The sequence below is a fragment of the Oncorhynchus masou genome, chromosome 17 (assembly GCF_036934945.1).
Source record: "Oncorhynchus masou masou isolate Uvic2021 chromosome 17, UVic_Omas_1.1, whole genome shotgun sequence".
NCBI lineage: Eukaryota > Metazoa > Chordata > Actinopteri > Salmoniformes > Salmonidae > Oncorhynchus > Oncorhynchus masou.
This window is the reverse complement of record NC_088228.1, coordinates 34409380-34428179: the sequence shown is the minus strand read 5'-3', so window position 1 is coordinate 34428179 and position 18800 is coordinate 34409380. Positions and strand designations below refer to the sequence as shown.

The window sequence follows — 18800 nt, the reverse complement described above, 5'->3', positions numbered from 1 at the left end:
GCCTGGTTAGTAAAGGTAAAATAAAAATAAAATAAAAAAATATTTGTTTTTATTAGTATGCAATAAGCAGGCTCGACATTAACACTTGTCCAGGGAAAGTACCATTTCTTTGGGACAAGCAAATTATAGATTTTAATTTGTCAGAATGAACAAATCAAATAAATCACTCAAGAATCACAATATCAAACAATTAGGCTGCTCCAATCACAATTCGATCATAATGTCAGTGTGTTGCACACTGTCCTCCCAATCTCTCCAGAGCTTATCGGAGTAGAATTATTGTAGGCCAGCATTGATAGGCACGAGCAGTCTTTCAATGATATGAAGTCGCATGATTTTTATTGTCAGTTAGTCTAGATCAAAGTGTACACATTTGTTGATATCCATTGCTAGTTAGTGAGTTAGTTGACCAGTTATAGCAAATGTTTGGTCAGCAATGAAAAAGTAATGGTGTGTGCATCACCTGGGTGTGAGCCATTGCCAAAAGAGAGAGCGAGAGAGACATTGCAGTAGCAGGTAAAATAATGATATACAACAGACTATCAAGATAACCAGCCAAACTACACAATGTTTTGAATTGGTTATCTTGCTAGTTAACTATTTAGCTATTAGCATGTATTAATATCATTGTCATGTGTGATGTCCTAAAAAACCTTCCACCACCACTTGTGTATAACTGCAAATGGCAGACACTCAGTTGTTACGAGTGTGCAGTTGATGAAACCAATGCTGCATACTCTGGTTATAAACTGTCTCAAGTGCTGAAAATCTGTTGTCGAGAAATAATTCTGACACCATTGGAAAGCTGGAATTCTCCACTATGCAATACTGGCCGTAACGGAAATATTTTTAGAATAGCCTACTTGAAAAGTAACTTCTATGTTGTCAAGATCTTCATGAAAACAGAATATTTTAGCATAGAAATAGATCAACACACATGTCTAAGTTGGCTACCTTGCGTTGAAGTCAATATCAGTAATAATTAATTCCAATTTTCAGTCATCTTTTTGGCTCACGGTGTTGGACCATTTGTTGTTGGGGGACAAGAAATTTGAGCTTTTGGAAAAGTCAGAAATCTGTCCTACTTTTCCAAATTGGCCAAAAAAAAAGTTTATTTCAAGCCCTGTAATACGGTCTATTTCATCCTTGTGATGTGTGTGCGTACGGTTGTATTTTCCTCTGTGAAATTAATAGCCTTGAAATGATTAGACCTCCAAACATATGCTTAATATTATGATTTGTTGCATGCTCGTTGATACCGACAAGATGCTCCGACAACATCAGTGGGCTAGGAAAGTATAAACTGGAGGACGACCGATTTATGATTTTTCAACGCCGATACCCATTGGAGGACCAACAAAAGCCGATACCGATTTAATTGGCCAACTTAAAAAATATAGATATATTTGTAATAATGACAATTACAACAATGCTGAGTGAACAATGAACACTTTTTTTTTATTTTAACTTAATACATAAAAATCAATTTAGTCTGAAATGAGTAATGAAACATGTTCAATTTGGTTTAAATGATGCAAAAACACAGTGTTGGAGAAGAAAGTAAAAGTGCAATATGTGGCATTTAAAAAAAAGCTAACGTTTAAGTTCCTTGCTCAGAACATATGAAAGCTGTGGTGGTTCCTTTTAACATGAGTCTTCAATATTCCCAGTTAAGAAGTTTTAGGTTGTAGTTATTATAGGAATTATATGACTATTTCTCTCTATACCATTTGTATATCATATACCTTTTGACCATTGGATGTTCTATTAGGCACTTTAGAATTGTTAGCCTAATCTCAGGAGTTGATAGGCTTGAAGTCATAAACAGCACTGTGCATCAGGCATTGCCAGCAGTTCTTAGCAAACGCAGTAAAGTGCTGTTTGAATGAATCCTTACGAGCCTGCTGCTCCCTACCACCGCTCAGTGAGACTGATCTATCAAATATCAAATCATATACTTAATTCTAATATAATAAAAACACAGAAATATGAGCCTTTGGTCATTAATATAAAATCCAGAAAATATCATTTCGAAAACAAAACGTTTATTCTTTCAGTGAAATACGGAAACGTTCCGTATTTTATCGAACAAGTGGCAACCGTAAGTCTAAATATTGCTGTTACATTGCACAACCTTCAATGTTGTCATAATTATGTAAAATCCTGGCAAATGAATTACTGTCTTTACACAGTTTGCAATGAGCCAAGCGGTCCAAACTGCTGCTGACTCTGCTTGCACAGAATGCAAGAAGTGACACAATTTCCCTAGTTAATATTGCCTGCTAACATTAATTTATTTTAACTACATATGCAGGATTAAAAATATATACTTGTGTATTGATTTTAAGAAAGTTGTTGATGTTTATGGTTAGGTACATTTGTGCAATGTATGTGCTTTTTCCGCAAATGCACTTTTGTTAAATCATCACCTGTTTGGCGAAGTTGAAGTAGGCTGTGATTCGATGATAAATTAACAGGCACCGCATTGATTATATGCAATGCGAAACAAGCTTGTTAACTTCACATGGTTGATAATATTACTAGGTTAACTAGTGATTATGTGAAAATTCATTGTTTTGTTTTTAACCTCTTGAAACTCCCCATCCCGGATCCGGGATTGTGACTAAGCCTCAGGCTCATTAGCATAACGCAACGTTAACGATTTCTGAAAATCGCAAATAAAATTAAAATAATGCGTTTGCTCTCAAGCTTAGCCTTTTCTTAACAACACTGTCATCTCAGATTTTCAAAATATGCTTTTGAACCATAGAAATTGACTAATTTGTGTAAGAGTATGCAAAGCTAGCATAGCATTTTGTGTAGCATGTAGCACGCAACATTTTCACAAAAGCCAGATAACCAAATAAATAAAATCATTTACCTTTGAAGAGCTTCTGATGTTTTCAATGAGGAGACTCCCAGCCACATACCAAATGCGCAGTGTTTCCTGAAAGCGTCTGTGTTTAGGAGAAATCGTTCCGTTTTCTACATTGCGCCTGGCTACCAAAACGAACCGAAAATGCAGTCACCTACAACGTGAAACTTTTTCCGGATTAACTACATAATATCGACCGAAACATGGCAAACGTTGTTTGGAATCAATCCTCAAGGTGTTTTTTCACATATCTCTTCATTGACATGCAGTTCTTGGAAGCTTGCTTCTCTGTCTGTGCCCTATGGAAAAATACTGGCAGGTGACTTTTGCGCACCAATTTCGGCGCAGGACACCAGGCGGACACGTGGTAAATGTGGTCTCTTATGGTCAATCTTCCAACGATCTGCCTACAAATACGTCACAATGCTGCAGACACCTTGGGGAAACGACAGAAAGGGCAGACTCATTCCTCTTGCGTTCACAGCCATATAAGGAGATCATGAAAGACAGAGCCTCAAAAATCCTTGTCATTTCCTGGATGCCAAGTCATCTTGGTTTTGCCTGAAGCTCACGTTAAAGGGCACGCACAGAGAAGATATTTGTATTTCTGGACACGTCAGAGTGTTTTCTTTCGAACAGTAGCAATTATATGCATAGTCGAGCATCTTTTTGTGACAAAATATCTTGTTTAAAACGGGAACGTTTTTCTTCCAAAAATGAAATAGCGCCACCATAAGTGTAAGAGGTTAATTAAGTTTAAAGCTTCCTTGCAACTTAACTTGGCTCCTTGCAGCCACAAGGTCCTTTTGATGCTGCACTTGCGTAACAAGTGGTCAGCCTGCCACGCAGTCTCCTCGTGGATTGCAATGTCATTGGCCATAATCGGCGTCCAGAAAGGCAGGTTACCGATTGTTATGAAAACTTTAAATCGGCCCTAATTAATCGGCCATACCGATTAATCGGTCGACTTCTAGTATAAACGGTATGGAGGGAGAGGAAGAATAGAGAGGGAGAGAGGCTGGCCAAAGCATGCTGAAGTCTAGTTACCAAATGTGCCTTCAACTTATCTGTAACGTATGTTTAATAAAATTATATTTCAACTTAATCTGATGATTGTCTGGTCCCTCAGCTGGTCAAAATTTGAGATCAATATATGAACAGGAAAGTAATACTACACCGATTTCAAAAGTGGGTCTATGTGTGTGGCAATCAAGATGTGCCTTCAGTCATAAGCAAAACACATGTACAATACTGAAGTACACTCATGCGAACCATGCATACTCACTGAAGTCTTGCAGATGTTTTCTTGGTTTTGGGCATGTTCCAGGTAATTGCAATTTCTTTCGTACCGGTGCTCTGAAAAGGTAAACAATACTTTCTTGTAGATATTGCCTCACGTTTCTAGCAACTGAAGGACCGACACCACGGACAATCGGCAGAGTAAGATCAAGTATCATTTTATTCAATATTTCAACACTAGCTGGTCCTTGGCACTCTTGCAATTTGGGGAGAGAAAGAGTGTGTGAGAAAGGAAAAGGCAGTAACCCGAGGGAGAGAACAAGAGGGACGAGAGAAAGAAACCCTAATCACCCCCTCAGTACCCCTCCTGCTGAAACACCCTCCACAACGGACTCTGATGGTGCCTCATTTAAAGTCTTTATAGCAGCATGGTGCTGGGTATATAAGCAGTGAAGCATACATGAACCCCCCCCCCCCTTGGTCACACACTGAAATACACTTTCTATATCTGGTTGAGTTGGGTCAGCCTATTGGAGAGGTATCGGGCTATACTGGCTTACCTTTTGCCAAGATATGTTTAGTGACTAGTCATACAATCCCCCCACCCCCCACCCACCCACTTTGCCTTCTGCCCTTAGCTGGGTACGTAAAAAACACCCGCCAACAGAACCACCGGTGCCGATCCCTGCCAGCGCGGAGAGCCGGGACGTGTGGCGCAGCATGACGGTGGTGCCCTACCTGGAGGACCTGCACGGGTACACCGAGGAGGACGACGATGACGAGCTCTACGACCAGGAGGACACAATCATCTACACTCAGGACTTCACTGTGCCAGGTAAGAAGGGAGGAGCCCTACATAATTCCACTTTATTGGGGATTTGTGTGTAGGCCAGTGACAAAAAATCTCAACTTAATACATTTTAAATTCAGGTTGTAACGCAAAGTAATGTGGAAATAGTTGGAGTGAATACTTTTTGAAGACACTGTATATGACATCCCTGTGCCAGGTAGAGGGAGCGTGATAGAAACAGACACACACATGGATTGGTGGCGGGCTCAGGAAAGGCATGGAGAGTTCAGATGGAGGATAGACTACAGTCAGTAGGAAGCAAAATAGATCAGAACTTCACAAGTGCCTATAGTTTGTTTTTAAAAGGCTTCGGGGAACAGTGTTGCAGCCTTCTCTTTACATGTTTCAGTTGTTTTTCGAATACTGTATGCCACAAAGACGGGGCTTAACCATGTCCTTTTTTAAGTTGATGCTACCAGTTTAGACTGTTAAACGTTCAAAGCTCGGGGGGGACCATTCAACTGGAAATATAACATAGTACCTCCATTACCTTACTGCACTAAAGACATTTTGTAGGTTGGACAAGCCTCATAGTTTGGACAGTTTTATACTCGAAAATCAATAAATGCACATCTTTCCTGAGTCTTGGTTATATAATGGCTTAAGAGGACCTAAACCTAGTGCTTGAAGAATTCTGATTTTGTTAGCTAGACTTCTCTCTTTATTTTCATTAAAGTCTTGCTTGGCAACAAAGGGACTGATAATATAACCGTCGTATTCCCTGCCACTGAAGTATGATGACCTACAAAAATCAAATTGTTCAATGGAGCCGCAGAGAACTTGAATGGCGGTGATTGACTTTATCTAATAATACACTACATGACCAAACGTATGTGGACACCTGCTCGTCGAACCTCTCATTCCAAAATCATTGGCATTAGTATGGAGTTGGTCCCCCTTTGCTGCGGGGACTTGCATCCATTCAGCCACAAGCATTAGTGAAGTTAGACACGGATGTTGGGCGACTAGGCCTGGCTCGCAGTCGGCATTCCAATTCATCCCAAAGGTGTTTGATGGGTTTCACGGCTCTGTGCAGGCCAGTCAAGTTCTTCCACACCGATCTCGACAAACCATTTCCTCGCTTTGTGCACACAGGGGCATTGTCATGTTTAAACAGGAAAGGGCCTTCCCCAAACTGTTGCCACAAAATTGGAAGCACAGAATTGTCTAGATTGTCATTGTATGCTGTAGCGTTAAGATTTCCCTTCACTGGAGCTAAGGGGCCATTTCCTCTCTGTAGTCCAATGGCTGCAAGCTTTACACCACTCCAGCCGACGCTTGGCATAGTGTATGGGGATATTGGGCATGTGCGCTGGTGCTCAACCATGGAAACCCATTTCATGAAGCTCCAGTTCTTGTGCTGATGTTGCTTTGAGATGTTTTGGAACTCTGTAGTGAGGGTTGCAAACGAGGACAGATGATTTTTACATTCTTCAGCACTCGGCGGTCCCATTTTGTGAGCTTGTGTGGCCTAACACTTCTCAGGCTGAGCCATTGTAGCTCATAGATGTTTCCACTTCACAATAACTTCACTTACAGTTGACCAGGGCAGAAATTTGATCAACTGACTTGTTAGAAAAGGGGCATCCTATGACGGTGTCAAGTTGAAAGTCACTGAGCTCTTCAGTAAGGCCATTCTATTGCTAATGTTTGTCTATGAAGATTGCAGGGTTGTGTGCTAGATTTTATACACCTGTCAGCAACGGGTGTGGCTGAAATTTGTATCAAAATGTTGAAAATCATTACATGTGGTAAAAGCAAACTGCGACTAAAAACGAAGGTAGGAAACAACACCTCCTCTTCGCAGGGGCCCCACAAGGTTACGTGCTCAGCCCCCTCTTGTACTCCCTGTTCACCCATGACTGTGTGGCTATGCACACCTCCAAGTCAATCGTCAAGTTTGCAGACGACACAACAGTATTTGGCCTGATTACCAACAATGACGAGACAGCTTATAGGGAGGTGAGGGCCCTGGGAGATTGGTGCCAGGAAAATAACCTCTCACTCAACGTCAACAAAGGAGCTGAAGGAAGGAAACAGCAGAGGGTACACGCCCCTATCCACATCGATGTGACCGCAGTAGAGAAGATGGAAAACTTCAAGTTCCTCGACTTACACATCACTGACGATTTGAATAGATCTACCCACACACACAGTGTGATGAAGGCGGCGCAACAGCATGTCTTCAACCTCAGGAGGCTGAAGAAATTTGGCTTGGCCCCTAAAACCCTCACAAACTTTTACAGATGCACAATTGAGAGCATCCTTTCAGTTTGTATCACCGCCTGGTTATGCAACTACACCGCCCATAACCATAAGGCTGTCCAGAGGGTAGTGAGGTCCGCACAACACATCACCGGGGGCAAACTACCTCGCCTCCAGGACATCTACACCACCCGATGTCACAGGAAGGCCAAAAAGATCAAGGACAACAACAATCCGAGCCACTGCCTGTTCACCCCGCTATCATCCAAAAGGCGAGGTCAGTACATGTGCATCAAAGCGGGGACCGAGATACTGAAAAACAGCTTCTATAAACAGCCATCACGAACATCAAGTGGCTGCTGCCAACATACTGACTCAACTCCAGCCACTTTAATAATGGAAAAATGTATGTAATGTATCACTAGCCACTTTAAACAATGCCACTTCATATAATGTTTACATACCCTACATTACTCATCTCTAATGAGCAAGGAATTTTTTAAACCATATGACCTGATTACACAAATAATCTGGTCCCATCATAGCCCGTCAGTTTTTTTTTTTCAGCTGATTGATTACTATGTCATACCTTACAGCTAGGGTCCTGAGTTTGTTAGTTTAGCCTAGTACCACACCAGGAAACTCTGGGCCCTAGAAAAACAATTCCCATCCCCCGGCCTCTGTGGGACCTGTGTTGCCACCTCTGAAATCACCACACAATGTTACAAAATAAAAAACATATCCTATTTGTATGATAACTATTTGAATGTTTTTTTGTGGTGGGGATGGGCCTCCATTTTACGTGGCTCAGTACAACTACGACAGTTTCAGAATGTAACAGGTAAAAAAATCTATAAAACAAGTTTCAAATATTAGGAAAATGCCTATATATATGTCTCTCTGTGTGTGTCTAACTATGAGTTTGTGACTATGAGTTTGTGACTGTGTTGACCAGTCTCTATTCCCTCTCTCTCACTCACTCACTCACAGGCCAGGTGCCAGAGGAGGACTTAGACGAGGGTGAGGTGAATCGGAGCCGGGCCCAGGCCAAGCCTGTTTGTGTGAATGGAACAGAGAGCAAGGCCAAGCCAGAGTGCAGGTTCTCGTCCTCATCCAACCCCTCCCGCAAAGGAGTATCCACAGCCAGCAAGATACGCAAGCTCTCCAACTGCAAACAGCAATGACTGCACCTCAATAACCCACCTGGTGAGAAGGGTATGTTATTCTGGATGTGGTAGGTGTAATATTTTTTGCACTCTCTCAAAAAGCATTTACTCCTCTGAGTGATGGAGGGAATTGTGAATGAGACATTTGTGCTGGGGGGGGCACTTAGTCTTCCCTTCGGTCTTCTCTTCAGAAGGAGGGAGGGAAATGAAGACCGATGGAGGGAGTTACAGGAGGAGAGTGGAAAACATATACCCTCAGACAGTGAGGGAAGGGAGGAGAGAAACTGATGAGATTCAGCTGTCTTCTGTATGAGTCATCTCCATCACACCACTGCTCCCTAGGCATCCTCTCAGAGACGGAAGTTCAGAGAGGACGCGGACACACACCTCACAACTGCATTAGGATGGCACACACATACCTCTAACAAAGCCTCTTATCTCTTTTACATTTAGCCTTTGCGCTAGCAGTCATAAAGCTCTCGCGAGCACACACAGACTGCAGAGCTACTTGGTAGGATGTGCAGCAGTGTCTGTATTAATTTGTTCTAGAGATGACTCTCGTTGGTCTAGATGGAGTGGGGTGCAGGCAGGATATTGTTTCTCCCTCTGTCCGTTGCTACCTCTCTCCCTGTCAGCTGTATTTTCTCTGTGATCCCGCCTGCCCGGCTCTCTTCTAAATAACCCCTATTCATTCTCCATGTAGGGTCTGCCATCATTCAGCTGCTTTATCTGTGTGCTGTCGGAGGCAGAGGGAAGTCTCGATCACTTTGTGTGTGCGTGCGGGTTTGACAAATAAGCCTTTGATGCTCATATAAGGAAAAGTGTGCCCTTAAATATCCTTTTTAAGTCGCTGTATGTCATAAATAATCCTATTTGTCATGCCATAGTCTCGTACAATAAAATGAACTAAATGAAGCTTGCCCTTCCTCTCTTTAACTCTCTTTCTCTCTGTCCTCCCAGGTTCATATTTTCCCGTCCTTCTGTTTTTGGAGTGCTTGGCAATGGTGAGAGAAGCCTGCTGATGTGGTACCCCACGTTTCCTCCTGAACCATTCGGTTACAAACTCTTCTTCAAGGATGCCATGCGCTTGACAGAGAGCGGGAAAGGGGGAGAAGGAGAGAAATGGAGACTGCTCAGAGACTACCCTCGAGGGTCGTGGTGTGAAGTGCTTGTGTTTCCCTTCACTCCCTCCGTTGTCTGGTTGTCCCAGAGGCGTGGCCTGGCCGTGTGAGACCCACCTTTTCTGAGTCCTGCCCCAGTTTGTTTAGTTTATAGACCATCTTTTATTTTACAGAACCTAACTGCAGTTTTTAAAGATGGACATTGTGATGTGTAAAAAGAATGACGTTGATAAAGAACACGTATATATTTAAACTATGATGACGATGATGATAGTGCTACCCATGTAAAATTGCATGCTGTACGGAGCTTTGAGTAAGGAAAACTAAGGACAGACAAATGGACTAAAACCTTGACAACCACCGCTGATGGTGAGTTGGGGGGGGTGTTTTGTTTCCATTCGTTTTTGTTTTGATTAATTTTTTTCCAATAAATATTTTGTAATTATTTATGTAGAACATGTCCCAACCAAACCCTATTTGTTGTCTGGCTCCCATTTTTTCTTTTCTGACGGTGCACGTGGTCATTATACTTTAGGGTTTTATTTATACATATGAATAAACCTTGTGGTTTTATTTCACACCAACACGATGTTAGTGGGAACACTACATTTCCATGGACGGGGAAGGGAGATCGAGGGCGATTCGAAACTTTAAAACTGAAGAGGGGATCAGAAAATGTCAAATGGGATTCTTCAGACCACGGAAAAACTGGAGTAATATGTTGTCGGGCATCTGTGTGTTAAAAGATGCACTGCTAGCCTTTTTTCCCCTCTGACTGTCTTATTGTTCCCTGATCACATTCCTGGAAACTTCTCTCCCCCTCTCTCTTCCACCTCCATCTTTCCATTTCTCCCTTGCTCTCTGGTCTGACTCACCTGCACTTTCCTCTGCTGTCTTTCTCCCTCTTTTTCCCTCTCTCTTCTGACTTACCTGCTATCTCCTTTGCCCATCCCCCCCTTTCCCCTTCTCTCCATCCCTCCAACTCATCTCCTCTGCTCTCTCTTTTGCGCCCCCTCTCCTGCCTCCCTGTGCTATGACTCACCTGCTCTGTAATCTATTCTTGGTGCTGGCCTGATGGGGGCAGCGAATTGTGTAAGCTGGAGAGAGAGAAACACTGCCTACGTCAGCCCAGCACTGAGAGAATCTCTGGCAGAGCCCAGACCAGGCAAAACTCAGTCGGGAAACCTCAGCAATATTACCTTTTGATTAATAAAGAATTCCTGCTTTTCTGACCTCATTCTTAGTTTATTTCTTAACTGTTGGAATGAACCCATCCTCATTCCCATGATTGTGCTGATGGCATCTCTGACAATGTGTATGTCTGCCCTGCATCCTCTGTGGTTTACCAGTCAACTATTGCTGTCAACGCTATTTTGTTTCGTCGTTCAGTCTGCTCCCCTGCAAAGCCACCTCCGAATTTATACAATGAGTGAAGTGAACACAGGTTCTTCTTTCTGTCTTTTTTTTCTCAAAGAAATATGTACATTGCTTAGTCCCTGGAAGTCTAGGAATCACGGCATTACAAAACGTTAAGGATTTCTACTCTGTACAGATATTTCTTTCTATACATAGACGGGGACCTTTTTGTTCAACAGCTCGAACCCTGGTCCCAGTAGCAGTACCAAGAAATTCCCGCTTTGTTTTGCGTCCTGTCCAGGGGGTGTACTTACACATCAAGCTGCCTCACTCTACGGAAACAGGAGATCGGCTCCTGCTCCAATGAGCCGTTCCGGCTCGCTCGTGCAAGGCTACTTACTCTCGCCCCCGAGGACTTGAGTTACCCATCCCTGCATTAGCATATGCAGGGTCAAACTACTGTACTGGAAGCATTTAATCAATTCCAAGCATTTAGTTCAGTCAGTCAATGATCCTGAATGCAACTGATTTCACAGTCCTGTGATGGCTACATCCCAAGTTCTCCTTCCCCCAGTCCACTGCTCTCTCTCGTCTCTTTCCCTGTCCTCTCTCTCCCCTCACCTTGGGACGATCTGTTGCATACTCCTTGATTCCTCTCTCTCCTTGTCTCCTCAAAACTCATTGGATGAGGAAGCCAGAGGTCCCTTCTCCAATGGGTTTTAAAGAAGATGAGGATGCAAGAAGTAGGCAATTGAGATTTCCCCCCTTTCTCTGTCCTTTGTACACTATAGCCTTATCTCAATTGGATTTGCTTAACTTCTGAGTCCTCTGGCCTCCTTTTAAAAAAGGTCAAAGGTAATCGAGAAGAGGCGACACGGAGAGGAAAAGTGGACAAATGCGCTTGTATGAAATTAATAATTTTCCAATCGCCTGTCAGCAGACATTACATTTACAGGGGTAGATCCCAAAATGTGTAAACTGATACAAATGTTATCGCTAGTTATGCAAGACATTTTATAGATAAAAGGATAAGTATAATTTTTAAATGTGTGCATGCTTTTCTCAGAGAGAACAATAGCTGATTAAAAGTTGCTTTGCAAATTTCGTGAAGGACTCATGTAGGATACACTTGTTCTTCCTTGCCAAAAGGAGGCTTTTGAGGAGGGGAGGACCATCTTCCATTTGCCTACTAACAAATTGACACTACTACTACTACTTATCGTTTACCGGGTCACGGAGGTCTGACTTTTGCCCAAATGAGAGAATGCCCATGAGTGTGGAAGTTTCTATGGCAGACACTTAGCCTGCATTTACACAGGCAGCCCAATTATTTGCAAAAGATCTGATCTGACTGGTCAAAAGACTAATTAGTGGCAAAAATATCAGAATTGGGGGAGCTTGCTTAAATGCAGCCTTGTGTCAATCAGTCAGTGATACACACTAAAAGTATGTGGACACCTGCTTGTCGAACATTCATTCCAAAGTCATGGGCGTTAATATGGAGTCGGTCCCCTTTGCTGCTATAACAGCCTCCACTCTTCTGTGAAGGGTTTCCACCAGATGTTGGAACATTGCTTCAGAGACTTGCTTCCATTCAGCCACAAGATGTCGTGGAGAAGGTGGAAAGTTAAGTTCTTCGTGTACACATCACAATCAAACTGAAATGGTCCACCCACACAGACTGTGTGGTGATAAAGGCGCTACAGAGCCACTTCAACCTCAGGAGGCTGAAGAAATTTAGCTTGTCACCGAAAACCCTGACAAACTTTTGCAGATGCACAATCGAGAGCATTAAGGGCTGTATCACTGCATGGTACAGCAACTACACCACCCTTTTACCGCAAGGCTCTCCAGAGGTTGGTGCTGTCTGCACAACACATCACTGGGGGGAAGCTACCTGCCCTCCAGGACACCTACAGCACCCAATGTCACAGGCAGGCCAAAAAGATCATCAAGGACAACAACCACCTGAACCACTGCCTGTTCACCCCGCTATACCATCCAGAAGGCAAGGTCAGTACAGGTGCATCAAAGCTGGGACCGAGAGACTGACCGAGAGACTGAAAAACAGCTCAAGGCCATCAGACTGCCAAACAGCAATCATTCACTCAGTCTTCTGCCTACATAGGCTCAAATCACTGGCCACTTTAATAAATGGATCACTCGTCACTTTAAACAATGCCACTTTAATAATATTAACATATTAAACTCATCTCATACGTATATACTGTACCTTATTACCAACTATTGCACCTTGCCTATGCCTTAGCCATCGCTCATCCATATATTTACATGTACATATTCTTATTTTATCTCTTTAGATGTGTGTATTAGGTAGTTGTTGGGAATTGTTAGATTACTTTTTAGATATTACTGCACTGTCGGAACTAGAAGCACAAGCATTTCGCTACACTCGCATTAACATCTGCTAACCATGTGTATATGACCAATATAATTTGATTTGAAGAGCAATTACGGAGGTTAGCACTGATGTTGGGCGATTAGGCCTGTCTCTCAGTCTGCATTCCAATTCATTCCAAAGGTGATCAATGGGGTTGAGGTCAAAGCTCTGTGCCGGACGGTCAAGTTCTTCCACACCGATCTCAACAAAATATTTCTGTATGGATCTCGCTTTGTGCACGGGGGCATTGTCATGCTGAAACAGGAAAGGGCCTTCCTTAAAATGGTGCCACAAAGTTGGAAACACAGAATGGTCTAGAATGTCATTGTATGCTGTAGCATTATGTTTTCTTTTAACTGTTATTAAGGGGCCTAGCCCGAACCATGAAAAACAGCAGCTCTAGCAGGGCAGAAATTTAGATGGAAAGGTGTTATCCTATGACGGTGCCACGTTGAAAGTCATGGAGCTCTTCAGTAAGACCATTCTACTGCCAATGTTTGACTATGGAGATGACATGGCTGTGTGCTCGATTTTATACACCTGTCAGCAATGGATGTGGCTGAAATAGCCGAATCGACGAATTTGAAGGGGCGTCATCAATATACAGACACATGAGATGATGGAAGGTCAAGGGCAAAATGCTGGGGCATTGGAGAAAGGAGGACAAAAGAGGATGAGCACACAACTTTGTGGAATGGGTTGAGGGATTAAATTGGTTTTCTAGATTTGTTTGAACTGAGCAGAAAATGGGTAAATTTTCTGGATTGCGAACTTACTTTTTAAATTGAAATCCATTTGATGGCGGTTAAAGATTGTTGTAGTGGCTCAGGTAGTGCAGCTCATCCAGGATGCTGCGTTGTGTATTTATCTTTTAATATTCTTACCCTAGGATATCTAATTACCAAGCAAGGAAACCTATCTCCTAGCAAGAATTATACCTATGAATTTACAGTATAACATCACATATGGTACATTTCATTCAAGCTGTAACGCAAACTTCCGTGATACATATAATCCACAAATGTCTCCAAGTTCACGGGCATTGTAAAGTCCTAGTTATTTTGTTATTTCATATTATTATTTATTTCATGCGATTAGTGATTCATTTTATGCCTGTCACTCATTTTAAGGTAAACCTTGTCTAGTTTTAATATGGCAAAATACACAGCTCAAAAACATTAAGGGAACACTGAAACAACACAATGTAACTCCAAGTCAATCACACTTCTGTGAAATCAAACTGTCCACTTAGGAAGCAACACTGATTGACAATACATTTCACATGCTGTTGTGCAAATGGAATAGACAACAGGTGGAAATTATAGGCAATTAGTAAGACACCCCCAATAAAGGAGTGGTTCTGCAGGTAGGGACCACAGACCACTTCTCAGTTCCTATGCTTCCTGGCTGATTTTTTTGTTCATGCTGGCGGTGCTTTCACTCTAGTGGTAGCATGAGACGGAGTCTACAACCCACACAAGTGGCTCAGGTAGTGCAGCTCATCCAGGATGCTGTGGCAAGAAGGTTTGCTGTGTCTGTCAGCGTAGTGTCCAGAGCATGGAGTCGCTACCCAGGAGACAGGCCAGTACACCAGGAGACTTGGAGGAGGCTGTAGGAGGGCAACAACCCAGCAGCAGGACCGCTACCTCTGCCTTTGTGCAAGGAGGAGCACTGCCAGAGCCCTGCAAAATTACCTCCAGCAAGACCATAAATGTGCATCATGTGTCTGCTCAAACGGTCAGAAACAGACTCCATGAGGGTGGTAGTAATGAGGGCCCGAAGTCCACAGGTGGGGGTTGTGCTTATACAGCTCAACACCGACAATGCTAGACATGTGGCAGGAGTGTGTCAGCAGTTCCTGCAAGAGGAAGGCATTGATGCTATGGACTGGCCTGCCCGTTCCCCAGTCCTGAATCTAATTGAGCACATCATATCTCGCTCCTTTCACCAACACCACGTTGCACCACAGACTGTCCAGGAGTTGGCAGATGCTTTAAGTCCAGGTCTGGGAGGAGATCCCTCAGGAGACCATCCACCACCTCATCAGGAGCATGCCCAAGGCATTGTAGGGAGGTCATACAGGCACGTGGAGGCCACACACTAAAATTTTGACTTATTTTAAGGACATTTACATCAAAGTTGGATCAGCTGAAGTGTGGTTTTCCACTTTAATTTTGTGTAACTCCAATTCCAGACCTCCATGGGTTGATAGATTTGATTTCCATTGATAATTTTTGTGTGATTTTGTTGTCAACTATGTAAAAGAAAAATATTTAATAAGAACATGCAGCTGAAAACGTATGATCCGGTTGGAACGTTATTGGATATATATGATAATAAATCCTGAAGATTGATTCTCTACTTAGTTTGACCAATTTATTTGACCTGGAAGATATCTTTTTGAAGATTTTGTGCGAGTTATCCTGGACCAGCAGTCAGTTTTTGGGCACGTGAGCTGAAAGTGATAGCAAATGCAGCTAATTGGACACTAGTATTGGACATAATGGAACTAAACAATGATTTATTGTGGAACTAGGACACCTTGCACTACATTCTGATGAAAGATCATCAAAGGTAAGGGAATTCGTTTAGACAGCACTGCACTCGAATAGACAGCACTGCAAAAATTGGACATCCAGATTGCATCAAACATGATTTAGAGCTTGTTTAGAGAAAAGCATTTCAATGTTGCAACTTGCTGAAAACAGTTTACAATTGTGTTCATATCATCTCGAATAAAACATAACAAAACATTTTTTTAATCCAGAGTGCATCAAACATGATTTAGAGCTTATTTATGGAAAAAAAGTTGTTTCTGTATGTTGCAACTTGCTGAGAGCTGTGCACAATGTTCATTTCTTCTCAAATAAATAGACAGCACAGCAAACATTGGACATCCAGAGTGCATCAAACATGATTGTTTATGGAAAAGTGCTTATTTCTGCATTTCAATGTTGCAACTTGCTGAAAACAGTCTTCAGTATTCATAACATCTCGAATAAAACATTTTTTAAATCAAGAATGTATAAAGAGGGAACGCAACACCCTGCTTACAACTAAACTCTCCGTGAAGTGAAAGAGGTATGGACCGTAGGCGTGAGTAAAGGATGACAACAGGCAGAATGTGGTACCGTTTCCAAGGACTTTAATTCCTTTACACGGTAATATGAGGAAAAGGGGCTGGACGGAACCAAAGCAAAGAAAGTACATCTCAAAGCCCCCCCTCTCCTATTTTACCTGCCTAACCAATACTTACCTAATTTAGCATCACCTGGTGCCCTTACCAAAATACAGGGGGTGGTCCGCCCAGGTCTTACCTATTGTGCCTAGACAGTGAATATACTAGGGGTATATGTATGCCCGCGGGCTTCTTGCCTAAGCACTCCCTAGGTGCCTTCCCCTTCCCCCCTGGGAACAAATGAAACAAGAGAACAAATAATTTCTCAAACAAACTAAGAAACAAAGGACATCGAAAAAGCTCTATCTGAGCAACAAACTCACTGAACATACCAACTGCTACCAACAACTAACATAGTAAATTATCCACAGCCATCAGCCTCCTCTCTCAGCAATGATTCTCTATCACATTAAATCTCTCTGCAATGACCTCCCAGCAAATTAACCTCTTGAATATCAGCAAAATATCAGCAAATATCAGCTTTGCTGGCTGAACACCAGCGACTAAACAGAGACTCTTTGTCCCTAGCAAATTCAACAAATGTACGGTGAGATGTTTTTTTGTGGTTCCTGAAGCCCTGTCTATAAGCTTCAGGCACCAACTCATAATAAGCCCGCAACACTGTAGTTTTAACTGTATCGTAGTGTAAACTGTCTTCCAGAGAGAGAGCAGCTACTACTTCCTGGGCTTTCCCAGACAATTTACATTTGTAACAGGATAGGCCAAACCTCGAGTGGCCAATGCAGCGCAGCGGGCACACGCTCAAAGAATCAACTTCCGACTCTCGGAATGGAGGGACGAAAGCTATGTTTTAACTCACATCGAAGTGGGTTTGATGATCAGCAGCTTGTGGAGTCGCACTGGAGCCAGCGTCAAGCTCCAGTTGTCGGATCCTCACCTCCTTGTCAGCTTCTATTTTCCAAATTTCAAGTTCAAAGTTCATCTAAACTCTCTTTATCTTTTTGCTCCATTTCTTACCGAGCCAGCCTCACCTTTCAGCCTAGCAGTCCCATCTGAACGACCCGAAGCAGATTATAGAGGATCGAATCGGGGCAATGTAAAGGGGGTACGAGGAATCCCTTCCTTCCGCCCTGTCCTCCGACTTGGCATCGGAAGGTCTACCCGTCTCCTCTCCTTGCAATGAGAGAATCCGTTCTCTCACTAAACCCTCACTGAGTAGCACCAAAAGCTCAGCCTGTTTTCTCAGGGAAAACAAATCCATAAGGGTCAGCTATAGCTATAAGGTCTTCTTTAGGAAACCTCACAAAACAATCAATGAGAGGGCGCTTTAAAAAACTATCAAAAATTGGACATCCATAGTGCATCAAACATGATTTCGAGCTTGTTTAGGGAAAAGTGCTTTATTTCTGCATTTCAATGTTGCAACTTGCTGAAAACAGTCTTCAGTATTCATAACATCTCGAATAAAACATAAAACATTTTTTTAATCCAGAATGTATAAAGAGGGAACGCATCACCCTGCTTACAACTAAACTCTCCGTGAAGTGAAAGAGGTATGGACCGTAGGCGTGAGTAAAGGATGACAACAGGCAGAATGTGGTACCGTTTCCAAGGACTTTAATTCCTTTACACGGTAATATGAGGAAAAGGGGCTGGACGGAACCAAAGCAAAGAAAGTACATCTCAAAGCCCCCCCCCCTCTCCTATTTTACCTGCCTAACCAATACTTACCTAATTTAGCATCACCTGGTGCCTTTACCAAAATACAGGGGGTGGTCCGCCCAGGTCTTACCTATTGTGCCTAGACAGTGAAAATACTAGGGGTATATGTATGCCCGCGGGCTTCTTGCCTAAGCACTAAGGTGCCTTCCCCTTCCCCCCTGGGAACAAATGAAACAAGAGAACAAATAATTTCTCAAACAAACTAAGAAACAAAGGACATCAAATAAGCTCTATCTGAGCAACAAACTCACTGAACATACCAACTGCTACCAACAACTAACATAGTAAATTATCCACAGCCATCAGCCTCCTCTCTCAGCAATGATTCTCTATCACATTAAATCTCTCTGCAATGACCTCCCAGCAAATTAACCTCTTGAATATCAGCAAAATATCAGCAAATATCAGCTTTGCTGGCTGAACACCAGCGACTAAACAGAGACTCTTTGTCCCTAGCAAATTCAACAAATGTACGGTGAGATGTTTTTTTGTGGTTCCTGAAGCCCTGTCTATAAGCTTCAGGCACCAACTCATAATAAGCCCACAACACTGTAGTTTTAACTGTATCGTAGTGTAAACTGTCTTCCAGGGAGAGAGCAGCTACTACTTCCTGGGCTTTCCCAGACAATTTACATTTGTAACAGGATAGGCCAAACCTCGAGTGGCCAATGCAGCGCATTTGCACACGCTCAAAGAATCAACTTCCGACTCTCGGAATGGAGGGAC

At 42.7% G+C, this 18800-nt stretch overlaps 1 protein-coding gene across 7 annotated transcripts in view; it reads left to right on the top strand.

Annotated features, from left to right (window-relative positions):
- LOC135558914 (serine/threonine-protein kinase STK11-like) overlaps positions 1-9932 on the top strand; it is a 48032-nt gene extending 38100 nt beyond the window's left edge. For 2 of the 7 annotated variants that reach the window (XM_064993137.1, XM_064993140.1), the window contains exons 9-11: positions 4753-4949; positions 8160-8375; positions 9296-9932. In XM_064993137.1, the coding sequence (XP_064849209.1) occupies positions 4753-4949; positions 8160-8353 (391 nt within the window). In that variant the 3' untranslated portion in view covers positions 8354-8375; positions 9296-9932. The other 5 variants (XR_010458415.1, XR_010458413.1, XR_010458414.1 and 2 more) reach the window with 5 other exon arrangements.
- Positions 9933-18800: the final 8868 nt, after the last annotated feature.